The 14275-nt window shown below is 47.0% G+C and overlaps 1 protein-coding gene across 2 annotated transcripts in view; it reads right to left on the reverse strand.

The window, feature by feature from the left end:
- Positions 1 to 14275, reverse strand: part of nphp1 (nephrocystin 1) — a 105015-nt gene that overhangs the window by 18504 nt on the left and 72236 nt on the right. For both annotated transcript variants that reach the window (XM_033022019.1, XM_033022020.1), the window contains 2 exons: positions 7253 to 7365; positions 4398 to 4471 (listed from right to left, as the gene is read on the reverse strand). In XM_033022019.1, the coding sequence (XP_032877910.1) occupies positions 4398 to 4471; positions 7253 to 7365 (187 nt within the window). The remainder of the gene's footprint in view (positions 1 to 4397; positions 4472 to 7252; positions 7366 to 14275) is intronic.

A 14275-nucleotide genomic window follows, 5' to 3' on the forward strand; every position in this document is an offset into this window, starting at 1 on the left:
CTGGGGCAGCGGCCCGGAGCGGAGATTGCGGGACCCGGAGCTGGGGCGGCGGCCCGGAGCGGAGACTGCGGGACCCGGAGCAGCAGCCCGGAGCGGAGACTGCGGGACCCGGAGCTGGGGCGGCGGCCCGGAGCGGAGACTGCGGGACCCGGAGCAGCAGCCCGGAGCGGAGACTGCGGGACCCGGAGCTGGGGCGGCGGCCCGGAGCGGAGACTGCGGGACCCGGAGCTGGGGCGGCGGCCTGGAGCGGAGACTGCGGGACCCGGAGCTGGGGCGGCGGCCCGGAGCGGAGACTGCGGGACCTGGAGCTGGGGCAGCTGCCCGGAGCTGATGCTGTGGCGGGCCGTCTCGGAGCTGAGACGGCGTTCCAGCTTTCGGCAGCGGCGACATCACCACAGAGGTCCGCTGGACTGGAGAGCGGCATCTTCGGCCTGGATCGATCGCCTCAGCGCAGAGGGAGAACAAGGAGGGAAGAGACGGAGACTAAGACTGGGATCTTGCCGAGGATCGCCAGTGTTGGAGCTCCGCCCAGCTCAGCCTGTGGACTTTGTGAGCCGCGGTCTCCGGTAGGAAGCGGCCGATTTGGAGACTCCAAGCCGCTGAGTGTGTTCTTCCGTTCTGACGCCGGAGTTTTGATCATCCCGGCGAGAGGACCTGAACATCGGGCCGCCCGTAGCGGCGACTGCGGGGAGTTCAAAGGTCCCGACCACGGGTGAACATAGAGGAAGATGACTGAACTTTATTGCCTTCCCTCACAGTGGGAAACGTTGATTCCGCTGTATGGGGGTGTTCATGTTAAACTCTATCGTGTGTTGTGTTCTGTTTATTCGTATGGCTGTACGGTAACTCACATCTCACTTTACCAATTGGTGCATGTGACAATAAATGTAACTTGAACTTGAGCTTTCCCTCCACGACACTGCCTGACCCGCTGTGTTCCTCCAACGCATTGTTTTCAACACTGCATGTACAGACTGAACCACACGACAAATATGCTCTGGTTTTTTTTGTACTTGTGTATATTTTCATGAACAAGGTTTATTATTTGAAATAAAAAAATATAGTTAAAGGTTTGTAAGCAAAAGAACATTTTCACACAGAATCGGACCCACCAGGGATGAAAGTAGACAAAAGTGCTGGAGAAACTCAGTGGGTGAGGCAGCATCTATGGAGCGAAGGAAATAGGCAACGTTTCGGGCCGAAACCCTTCACCAGGGATGAGATGGATGAGGGTCAGGTGGGACTTCCGACGGTTGCAAATATTTGAGGCAAAAGGAAGCTACATTTTTCAGCAGATGGTGGTAAAAGATAAAATTCCTGTCCAATTCCACTGAGAGAAAACCAGTAAAACAACAAATGAGATGGGTTTTATTGAAACCTGGTGAATATTTGATATGTTCATTCCTTTAAGATAACAAGTGCGTTCTTTGTTTCCTTCACTGTCAAATGGGATTGAGTATTTGTTTGTCAGTGAACAATGACAATAGACAATAGGTGCAGGAGTAGGCCATTCAGCCTTTTGAGCCAGCACTGCCATTCAATGTGATCATGGCTGATCATCCACAATCAGTACCCCGTTCCTGCCTTCTCGCCATATCCCCTGACTCCGCTATCTTTAAGAGCCCTATCTAGCTCTCTCTTGAAAGCATCCAGGGATACGGCCTCCACCGCCCTCTGAGGCAGAGAATTCCACACTCACCACTCTCTGAGAGAAAAAGTGTTTCCTCGTCTCCGTTCCAAATGGCTTGCCCCTTATTCTAATGAGCCATCTGGGTTAGTTAAAAAGAATCACTCTAGCGAGCGAAACACAACTGGAGATTTGTTTAAACTCAAAATGAAAAGTATTAGAATTCAAACCAAAATAACACAGTGCTGGAGGAACTCAGCAGGTCATCTGTTGAGGAGGGAATGGACAGACCACGTTTCAGGTCGGGAACATTCTCAAGTGTTAGTATCTGCAATGAAGGGCCTGTCGCACTCACGCAATTTTTTTTGGCCGACTTGCCGGCACCCGTCCTAGTCGCAGCAGGTCCCCGAAGATGAAAACAAAATTGAAAATCCAGTGGCGACCAGAAAAAGGTACGACTCTTTGGGCGACTACTCACGTAGAGTCACCCAAAGAGTCGTGCCTTTTTCTGGTCGCCGATGGATTTTCAACATTTTGAACGTTTTCGCCGACCTGCTGCAACTAAGATGGCTGCCGGCAAGTCGCCGAAAAAAATCGGGTAAGTGGGACAGACCCTTTAGGGGAGAACTTTAGAAAAGCCAATATAGCCACGAATCATCAGGAAAGTCTTCCACCTGCAACATTATCTCTGTTTCATGTTCCACAGATGATAAAAACATAGAAAGATAGAAAATGGGTGCAGGAGTAGGCCATTCGGCCCTTTGAGCCAGCACCACCATTCAATGTGATTATGGCTGATCATCCCCAATCAGTACCCCGTTCCTGCCTTCTCCCCATATCCCCTGGATCCGCTATCTTTAACAGCCCTATCTAGCTCTCTCTTGAAAGTATCCTGGGAACCGGCCTCCACCGCCCTCTAAGGCAGAGAATTCCACAGACTCACCACTCTCTGTGTGAAAAAGTGTTTCCTCGTCTCCGTTCTAAATGACTTACCCCTTATTCTTAAACTGTGGCCCCTGGTTCTGGACTCCCCCAACATCAGGAACATGTTTCCTGCCTCTAGCATGTCCAAACCCTTAATAATCTTATATATTGTCACGTATACCGAGGTACAGTGAAAAGCTTTTTTGTTGCATGCTATTCAGTCAGTGGAAAGACAATACATGATTATAATCGAGTCATTTACAGTGTACAGATACACGATAAGGGAAGTTAGTACATGCGACAATGGAGAGTGAGGCATTAGAATAATCTGCTCTTGAATGAATGAGAGAAAGAATGGAGGTTCCACTGGTAGTTTGCTGAGGAGGAAACAGACTCCTAGAAGCTACAGTGGAGCTAAATGCAAACTTTAAAGCTGCTGTGAACAGTGACCAAGGTATTGCATTGAGTTGAATTGCTAGTGGAACTTTTCTTTATTAGATTCATAGATTCATTGAGTCACACAGTGTGGAAACAGGACCTTCGGCCCATCTATACCAGTATTTGGCCCATATCCCTCCAAACCTGTCCTATCCATGTACTAGTCAAAATGTTTCTTTAACGTTGCAATAGTCCCAGCCTCAACTACCTCCGCTAGCAGCTCGTTCCATACACCCACCACCCTTTGTGTGAAAAAGTTACCCCTCAGCTTCCTATTGAATCTTTCCCCCCCTCACTTTGAACCCGTGTCCTCTGGTCCTCGATTCACCTACTCTGGGCAAGAGACTCGGTGCATCTACCTGATCTATTCCTCTCATGATTTTATACACCTCTATAAGATCACCCCTCATCCTCCTACGCTCCATGGAATAGAGACCCAGCCTACTTAACCTCTCCCTATAGCTCACACCTTCAAGTCCTGGCGACATCCTCGTAAATCTTCTCTGAATCCTTTCCAGCTTGACAATATCTTTCCTAAAACATGGTGCCCAGAACTGAACACAATATTCTAAATGCGGTCTCACCAACGTCTTATACAACTGCAACATGACCTCCCAACGTTTATACAATACTCTGACTGAGGAAGGCCAAAAGCCTTTTTGACCACCTTATCTATCTGCGACTCGACCTTCAAGGAACCATGCACCTGTACTCCTAGATCCCTCTGCTCTACAACACTACCCAGAGGCCGACCATTCACTGTGTAAGTCCTGCCCATGTTCGACGTCCCAAAATGCAACACCTCACACTTCTCTGTTCTAAATTCCATCAACCATTCCTCCGCCCACCTGGCCAATCGATTCAGATCCTGCTGCAATCGTTCACAACCATCTTCACTATCTGCGTCTATTCTTTCATTACTGTTACCTAGAAACATAGAAACATAGAAAATAGGTGCAGGAGTAGGCCATTCGGCCCTTCAAGCCTGCACCGCCATTCAATATGATCATGGCTGATCATCCAACTCAGTATCCTGTACCTGCCTTCTCTCCATACCCCCTGATCCCTTTAGCCACAAGGGCCACATCTAACTCCCTCTTAAATATAGCCAATGAACTGGCCTCAACTACCTTCTGTGGCAGTGAATTCCAGAGATTCACCACTCTCTGTGTGAAAAATATTTTCCTCATCTCGGTTCTAAAAGATTTCCCCCTTATCCTTAAACTGTGACCCCTTGTTCTGGACTTCCCCAACATCGGGAAAAATCTTCCTGCATCTAGCCTGTCCAACCCCTTAAGAATTTTGTAAGTTTCTATAAGATCCCCCTCAATCTTCTAAATTCTAGCAAGTACAAGCCGAGCTTTGTGTCAGGAAATATAGCAGCACAGAACAATAACTAAAGCCTTACCCGCAGAGCATCTACGATATCAGTCTGTTCCAGTAGTTCGGAGAAAGTTGCCAGCACTGGGTTACAGATGAGATCTGTAATGCACGGAAAGAAGAAAAGTCAATGCCGATACATGCACTTCATTCCAACATCTCGCATCTCTTTGTGCAAAGCACATTCGACCAAGACCAAGAACAGTTCCTGTTTGTGATAGATATAAATGACTTGAACATAACAGTGGACAGGTTGGTTAATAAGTTTGCAGATGACACCAAGATTGATGGGGCCCATTCTGGAAGATGGTTTCTCAGCAGGATATTGGTCAGTTACAGTAATGGGTTGAGAAATGGTAGGCGGAGTTTAATACGAGCAAGTGCGAGGCGTTGCACTTTGGCAGGTCAAATGTAGGGAGAAAGTATACAGTTAATGGTGTGAACCTTAACATCAATGATATACAGAGAGAGCTAGGGGTCCAAGACTATAATTCTCTGAGATCACATCTGGAGTATTGTGTACAGTTTTGGTCTCCTCATTTGAGGAAGGACATCCTTGTGATCGAGGCAGTGCAGTGTAGGTTCACGAGATTGATCCCTGGGATGGCGGGACTGCCATATGAGGAAAGATTGAAAAGACTAGGCTTGTATTCACTGGAGTTTAGAAGGATGAGGGGGTTCTTATAGAAACATATAAAATTATAAAAGGACTGGACAAGCTAGATGCAGGAAAAATGTTCCCAATGTGGGGCGAGTCCAGAACCAGGGGCCACAGTCTTAGAATAAAGGGGAGGCCATTTAAGATTGAGGTGAGAAAAAACTTTTTCACCCAGAGAGTTGTGAATTTATGGAATTCCCTGCCACAGAGGGCAGTGGAGGCCAAGTCACTGGATGGATTTAAGAGAGTTAGATAGAGCTCTAGGAGCTAGTGGAGTCAAGGGATATGAGGAGAAGGCAGGCACGGGTTATTGATAAGGGACGATCAGCCATGATCACAATGAATTGCGGTGCTGGCTCGAAGGGCCAAATGGCCTCCTCCTGCACCTATTTTCTATGTTTCTATAGGAGTGGTAAAGAGGGCGTACAGTATGCTTGCTTTCATAGGTCAAAGCATTGAGTACAAGAGTTAGATTGTCATGAGGCAGCTTTATTGTACTTTAGTTAGGCCACGTTTGGAGCATTGTGTGAAATTCTGATCGCCCCAATACGTGAATGATATGGAGGCTTAGGAAAGGGTGCAGCGAAGGTTCACCAGATTGATGTCTCAATTAGGAGGCATTAGCCACATGGAGAGGTTGGACAGAGAATTGTTTTCTTTGGAATGCCAGAGGTTGCAGGGAGATTGCATCAAATGATGAGGCAAAGATGGGATCGAGTCAGATTCTTTATCCCTGGATGGAAAAATCAAATATTAGAGGGTGTAGCTATAAGGTGAAAGGGGCAAAGTTTAAAGGGGATGAGAGCAGCAAAGCTTAAAGGAGATTTACAGACAATGTTCTTTTACACACAGGGCAGTGGGTGCCTGGGGCTGGCTGGGTGGCGGTGGAGGCATCTGCGATAGTGGACTTTAGAATTATTTTTGCATAGGCACATGGATATGCAGGGAATGGAGGGATGTGGATTATGTGCATGCAGGCAGATAATAGTTGGTCATAATAATAATAATAACTTTATCTGTATAGCACTTTTCATACAACCCGAATGCAACCCAAAGCACTTTACACTAAAACAGTGACGACATAGACAGTTAATAACATAAAAAGCAGATTTATGTAAAATTATGAAATCATAAAATAAAAATGGAGTGTAAAAAGACAAGAAACAAAGACACTGATGTCAAATACAGAGTAACAGCTTGATTGAAAAGATAAGATTGTAGCTGCCGTTTAAGAATGTCAACTAACTAAGTGGGCGTCTCTCGTGGCCCAGGGTTGGGTATTCCACAGCTCGGGGGGGGGCCTCATTGAAAAAAGCTGCTTCACCAATTATCTTATTACTGCGGCACTGAGAGGCTAACAGGCCGGCATCAGAAAAGCTGAACACTCGAGTGGGGGCATGGGGAAGGAGGGACTCTGTAAAATACGCTGCTCCTGAGCCATTTAGGGTTTTTTAGACAAGAAGGTGGACTTTATAGTCTATCCTGGATCTCACAGGGAGCCAATGAAGGGAGTTTAATACTGGGGTGATATGATCACTTTTCTTGGTGTTTGTTAAAAGTCGGGCTGCGGCATTTTGAATGAGCTGTAACTTGTTGGTGGATTTTAGACAATAGACAATACACAATAGGTGCAGGAGTAGGCCATTCGGCCCTTCGAGCCAGCAGCGTCATTCAATGTGATCATGGCTGATCATCCCCAATCAGTACCCCGTTCCTGCCTTCTCCCCATATCGCCTGACTCCGCTATCTTTAAGAGCCCTATCTAGCTCTCTCTTGAAAGCTTCCAGAGAACCGGCCTCCACCGCCCTCTGAGGCAGAGAATTCCACAGACTCACAACTCTCTGTGAGAAAAGGTGTTTCCTCGTCTCCGTTCTAAATGGCCTACCCATTTGATTTTTTTCCTTCCTGGGAACAAGGTTCTGACTCTATTCTATCTATACCTCTCATCTGCTCTCTCTTGAAGGCAGATAAGGCATTATTTGGCCTCATGTTTGGCAAAGACATTGTGGGCCGAAGAGCCTGTCCCTGTGCTCTGCTGTTCTATGGCTGTATGTTGCTGCCACAGCCACTCACTACATGAATTCATGCAGCGGTCTGCTGAAGATAAAATGCCTTGCTTTTAGAAATACATTTATGAATGAACATATCTAATAGATTGGAACCTGCTGGTACATAGTGAGTTTCATGTATGGATATCATGATGGCTTGTAGCCTAGTAATCTCACCAGCACTATCCATATTAATTCTGTCTTTAAGAAGGGCTTCCGCAAGTAACTGTCGATAATAGGCCAGTAGGTGGGCGTAGCACTTGGGACCGACCAGCGTCTCTGGAAGCAGCCTGCAAATAAAGCAAGCAATTACTTAATGGGGGCAGAACTTTAACTGTTACACCACAGCCCCAGGCTAAAAACCTCTACAGTTTCACCCTGGAAACGCCCAGCAGCTCAGGCAGAATCTGTGCAAAGAGAGTCAGCTATCCATGTTCTCCACAGATGCTGCCTGACCCGCTGAGTTACTCCAGCACTCTGTGAAACGTCACCTATCCATGTTCTCCACAGATGCTGCCTGACCCGCTGAGTTACTCCAGCACTCTGTGAAACGTCACCTATCCATGTTCTCCACAGATGCTGCCTGACCTGCTGAGTTACTCCAGCAATTTGTGTCTTTCTTCGGTGTAAACCAGCATCTGCAGTTCCTTCCTACACCAATAGTCAACATGTTGAAGACCCAGTTAGGTGTTCAATGCCATGATGGAAACCAACCATGCAAGGGGAAGCCCGTTTCTCATTCCACACACACCAACCTGGCTGTTGAATGTTTCTGGTATTTTGCTTGTATGTCAGACATGCTGCGCCTAGTTTTCTGATGAATTTTCAATTGTTCCACAGATGCTACATATCCCATTGATTGTATTTCCTCTGCAGTGGATAGACCTGCTCAACACTAGATAACATTCCATTTGTCATTTTTGTGACTGATTGAACTATCTATCTCTACCGAGAGTTGCTAAGTGGCAAGCAGGCAGTAACAAACAAAAACCTGGTTATATCACAGCATCCATTTCCACGTTTCTCAGAATAAAATCATGGCAGATCTATCTCTTTCCTTCTCAACCCCATTCTCCTGCCTTCTCCCCGTAACCCCCGACACCCGTACTAATCAAGAATCTATCTATCTCTGCCTTAAATATATCCATTGGCTTTGCAGACTCTGTGGCAATGACATATAAAATTATAAAAGGACTGGACAAGCTAGATGCAGGAAAAATGTTCCCAATGTTGGGCGAGTCCAGAACCAGGGGCCACAGTCTTAGAATAAAGGGGAGGCCATTTAAGACTGAGGTGAGAAAAAACATTTTCACCCAGAGAGTTGTGAATTTGTGGAATTCCCTGCCACAGAGGGCAGTGGAGGCCAAGTCACTGGATGGATTTAAGAGAGTTACAGTGCATTCAGAAAGTATTCAGACCCCTTCACTTTTTCCACATTTTGTTACGTTACAGCCTTATTCTAAAATGGATTAAATTCATTTTTTTTTATCAGCAATCTACACACAATAGCCCGCAATAAAAAAGTGAAAACAGGTGTTTAGAAATTTTTGCAAAATTATTAAAAATAAATAACTGAAATATCACATTTACATAAGTATTCAGACCCTTTACTCAGTACTTTATTGAGGCACCTTTGGCAGTGATTACAACCTCAAGTCTTCTTGGGTATCACACTACAAGCTTGGCACACCTGTATTTGGGTAATTTATCCCATTCTTCTCTGGAGATCCTCTCAAGCTCTGTCAGGTTGGATGGGGAGTGTCGATGCACAGCTATTTTCAGGTCCCTCCAGAGATGTTCGATCGGGTTCAAGTCCGGGCTCTGGCCGGGCCATTTACGGACATTCACAGACTTGTCACAAAGCCACTCCTGCGTTGTCTTGGACGTGAGCTTTAGGTCGTTGTCCTGTTGGAAGGTGAACGTCTGCCCCAGTCCGAGGTCCTGAACGCTCTGGAGCAGGTTTTCATCAAGGATCTCTCTATACTTTGCTCCGTTCATCTTTACCTCGATCCTGACTGGTCTCCCAGTTCCTACCGCTGAAAAACATCCCTACAGCATGATGCTGCCACCACCATGCTTCACCGTAGATATGGTATTGGCCAGGTGATGAGCGGTGCCTGGTTTCCTCCAGACGTGACACTTGGCATTCAGGCCAAAGAATTTAATCTTGGTTTCATCAGGCCATGGAATCTTGTTTAGGTGCCTTTTGGCAAACTCCAAGCGGGCTGTCATGTGCCTTTAACTGAGGAGTGGCTTCTGTCTGGCCACTCTACAATAAAGGCCTGATTGGTGGAGTGCTGCAGATATAGTTGTCCTTCTGGAAGTTTCTCCCATCTCCAGAGAGGAACTCTGGAGCTCTGTCAGAGTGACCATCGGGTTCTTGGTCACTTCCCTGAATATGTTAGTAAGTCTCTATCCTAAGGTCCTTCTCCCCCGATTGCTCAATTTGGCCAGGCTCTATGAAGAGTCCTGGTGGTTTCAAAGTTCTATTTATGAATGACGGAGGCCACTGTGCTCTTCGGGTCCTGCAATGCTCCAAAAAATGTTTTATACCCTTCCCCAGATCTGTGTCTCAACACAATCCTGTCTCGGAGGTCTACAGACAATTCCTTCGTCTTCATGGCTTGGTTTTTGCTCTGACACGCACTGTCAACGGTAGAACCTTATATAGACAGGTGTGTGCCTTTCCAAATCATGTCCAATCAATTTAATTTACCACTTGTAGACTCCTATCAAGTTGTAGAAACATCTCAAGGATAATCAATGGAAACACGATGTACCAAAGCTCAATTTTGAGAGTCACAGCAATGGGCCTGAATACTTACGTAAATGTGATATTTCACTTATTTATTTTTAATTATTTTGCAATAATTACTAAACACCTGTTTTCGCTTTTATATTATGAGGTATTGTGCGTAGATTGATGATAAAAAAAAATGACTGTAATCAATTTTAGAATAAGGCTGTAATGTATTGTAGATAGAGATCTAGGGGCTAGTGGAGTCAAGGGATATAGGGAGAAGGTAGGCACGGGTTATTGATTGGGGACGATCAGCCATGATCACAATGAATGGTGGTGCAGGCTCGAAGGGCCGAATGGCCTCCTCCTGCACCTATTTTCTATGTTTCTATGTTTCTACACCACCCTCAAATTATGCAGAATAGAGAAAATAACTGCAAGCCGTCCAACCCTTGCTAATATTTATGCTCTACTCAAAACACAATGTTCTGGAACAACTCAGCTGTCTACCCTATTTATGCCTCTCATTGTTTTATAATCTTCTGCCAGATCTCCCCTCAGCCTCCAGTCTTTCAAAAAGATAACAATCCAAGTCTGTCTAACCTCTCCCTGTATCTAACACCCTCTAATCCAGCACATTCTGGTAAACCTCCTCTGCACCTTCTCCAAAGCCTCCACATCCTTCCTGTAATGGGGGCGACCAGAACTGCACGCAATACTCCAAATGCGGCCTGACCATAGCCCTAGAAAGCTGCACCGAGACTTCCTGACCCTTATACTCATTGTCCCTCGCAATGAAAGCAAGCGTAAACATGTTCCCCATGTTGGGGGAGTCCAGAACCAGGGGCCACAGTTTAAGAATAAGGGGCGGGCCATTTAGAACGGAGATGAGGAAAAACATAGAAACATAGACACATAGAAAATAGGTGCAGGAGTAGGCCATTCGGCCCTTCGAGCCTGCACCGCCATTCAATATGATCATGGCTGATCATCCAACTCAGTATCCTTTTCACACAGAGGGTTGCGAGTCTGTGGAATTCTCTGCCCCGGAAGGCAGTGGAGGCCAATTCTCTGGATGCTTTCAAGAGAGAGTTGGATAGGATTTAAAGGTAGCGGAGTCAGGGGATATGGGGAGAAGGCAGGAACGAGGTATGGAGTATGGATGATCAGCTATGATCACATTGAATGGTGGTGCTGGCTCGATGGGCCAAAAGGCCTACTCCTGCACCTATTGTCTCTTGTCATACCATCTCCTTTCTTTACCACTCTATCTACTGAGGTAGCCACTTTCAGGGTGTTATGGACTTGGACCCCAACAAGCAAGGGGCTGGAAAGGCTGATTTACTGTTTACACAGTGCTGGATTAACTCAACGGGTCAAGCAGTATTTCTGAAGAACGTGGATAGGTGAAGTTTAGGGTCAGGACCCTTCCTGCTGCCTAATTGTCGGGGCAGGAGAGAAGGTGAGAACTGGCTTTCTCAACCCCACATCCCCCGCAATGCCTGAAGAAGAGTCCCGACACAAAACTTCACTATTCATGTTCCCCAGAGATGCTGCCTAGCTTGTTGAGTTAGAAACATAGAAAATAGGTGCAGGAGTAGGTCATTCGGCCCATTGAGCCAGCACCACCATTCAATATGATCATGGCTGATCACCCAAAATCACCCTTTCCTGCTTTTTCCCCATATCCATTGATTCAGTTAGCCTGAAGAGTTAAATCCAACTCTCCCTTGAAAACATCCAGTGAGTTGGCCTCCACTGCATTCAGACTCCAGCTGCGTCTGTTTTTCCTGTAAAGCTGCATCATTTTTAACCACCTGGCCTGTCTTCATGCTATGCAGCTTTATGACTCTATAATGGTTCTTCAAATACAACCCCTTCTCCCCAGAATCGACCGAGAAAAGTATCCCTGGACTGCCTCCAATAAAATATTGCCCATTCAATGAGACCAAACGGCGTGCAATACTCCATCTCATCACTCTGTCCAGACGCATCAAGACAATGGACAATAGACAATAGGTGCAGGAGTAGGCCATTCGGCCCTTCAAGCCAGCACCACCATTCAATGTGATCATGGCTGATCATCCCCAATCAGTACCCCGTTCCTGCCTTCTCCCCATATCCCCTGACTCCACTATCTTTAAGAGCCCTATCTAGCTCTCTCTTGAAAGTATCCAGAGAACCGGCCTCCACCGCCCTCTGAGGCAGAGAATTCCACACTCACCACTCTCTGTTAGAAAGAGTGTTTCCTCGTCTCCCTTCTAAATGGCTTACCCCTTATTCTTAAACTGTGGCCCCTGGTTCTGGACTCCCCCAACATCGGGAACAAGTTTCCTGCCTCTAGCGTGTCCAAACCCTTAACAATCTTATATGTTTCAATGAGATACCCTCTCATCCTTCTAAATTCCAGAGTGTACAAGCCCAGCTGCTCCATTCTCTCAGCATATGACAGTCCCGCCATCCCGGGAATTAACCTTGTAAACCTACGCTGCACTACCTTAATAGCAAGAATGTCCTTTCCCAAATTAGGGGACCAAAACTGCACACAATACTCCAGGTGTGATCTCACTAGGGCCCTGTACAACTGCAGAAGGACCTCTTTGCTCCTATACTCGATTCTTCTTGTTATGAAGGCCAACATGCCATTCGCTCTCTTCACTGCCTGCTGTACCTGCATGCTTACTTTCATAGACTGATGTGCAAGGACCCCCAGATCCCGTTGTACTTCCCCTTTTCCCAACTTGACACCGTTTAGATTTGCCCATTTACTTTGCCACGCAGTAGTTCCTGTAAGTCGGGCTCCAAGCCCTCGTAACGCAGTATGTTCTGTCGTACAAAATATAGAATAGAACAGAATAGTTTCTTTATTGTCATTGTAACATGAACCATGTACAACGAAATTTAAAAATGTCAGCCAGTCAGTGCACCATTCAAACATTTCTAAAAGCTAACGATACATACAAGGTAAAATATTAAAAAAAGATAAACAACTAAAATAAATATGATGAAAATAGCAGGCATAAACACCCAGCCCTACATCCTTCTGTGGATTTCACAGTGTACCACAGTCCCTTAGTATGTATCGCCCCTGCGTTCCTTGGCGGCTACATTTAGTGCCTTTATAGCAGTGGGGTAAAAACTGTTTTCAAGTCTGTTTGTCCTTGTCCTTGTAGATCTGTACCGTCTGCCTGACGGCAACAGTTCAAACAGGGAGTGTCCGGGGTGGGAAATGTCCTTTATAATACTCTGGGATTTTTTGATGCAGTGGGAACTGTGTAAGTCCTCCAAGGTAAGGAGAGGGCAGCTGACAATCCTCTGGGCGTTGTCAATGGCCCTCTGGAGCGCTTTCCTCTGAGCCGCTGTGCAGCTGGTGTACCACACGCATACACAGTATGTTAGGATGCTCTCAATGGAGCACCGATAAAAGGACAGCAGCAGTCTCTGATTGATGTTATTCTTCCTGAGCACCCTCAGGAAGTGCAGTCTCTGCTGGACCTTTTTCAGCAGCGCAGAGGTGTTCACGCTCCACGTCAGGTCCTCCTCAATATGGATTCCCAGGAAGCGGAAATCCGCCTCCCTCTCCACACAGTCCCTGTCTGATAATGAATGGTACCATGTCCGTTTTATTCTTCCTGAAGTCTATTATTATCTCCTTGGTCTTTAAGGTGTTGAGGAGCAGGTTATTTTCTCCACACCACACTGTCAGCTGCTCCGCCTCATCCCGGTAGGCGCACTTGTCCCCCCCGGAGATGAGTCCCACCACCGTAGTGTCATCCGAATTGACAATGGTGTTGCTGTGGTGGGCGGGGGTGCGGCCATGTGTGTAGATGGTGTAGAGCAGGGGGCTCAGCACGCAGCCCTGTGGAGAGCCGGTACTGAGGCTGAGGGCCGTGGATGTGTGATGGCCCACTCTGACTCTCTGGCTGCGACCCGACAGGAAGCTATTTATCTACATGCAGGTGGAGTGTGGAAGTCCTAAGTCCCCCAGTTTGTCCCCCAGTTTGTGGGGAAGGATGGTATTAGAAGCAGAGCTGTAGTCCACAAAGAGCATCCGCACGTAGCTCCCCGGCTGCTCCAGGTGGGACAGTGCAGCATGGAGAGCTGTGGCTACAGCATCCTCTGTAGATCTATTCGCTCTATACGCAAACTGGTGGGGGTCAAAGCTTCGGGGCAGGAGTGATGTGATGTGACCCCGGACCAGTTTTTCAAAACACTTCATCACCACTGGTGTGAGTGCGACTGGCCGGTAGTCGTTGAGGCTGGAGATGTGGGGTTTTTTGGGCAAGGGGACTATGGTGGAGGACTTCAGACAGGGTGGGACAGTGGACTGGGCCAGAGACTGGTTGAAAATCCTCGTACAGACTCCAGCCAGCTGGTCTGCGCAGTCCTTCAGCACGCGTCCAGAGACGCCGTCGGGTCCAGTAGCCTTCCTTGGATTGATGGCCCGCAGCGTGCGCCTC

The sequence above is a fragment of the Amblyraja radiata genome, chromosome 5 (genome assembly GCF_010909765.2).
Source record: "Amblyraja radiata isolate CabotCenter1 chromosome 5, sAmbRad1.1.pri, whole genome shotgun sequence".
NCBI lineage: Eukaryota > Metazoa > Chordata > Chondrichthyes > Rajiformes > Rajidae > Amblyraja > Amblyraja radiata.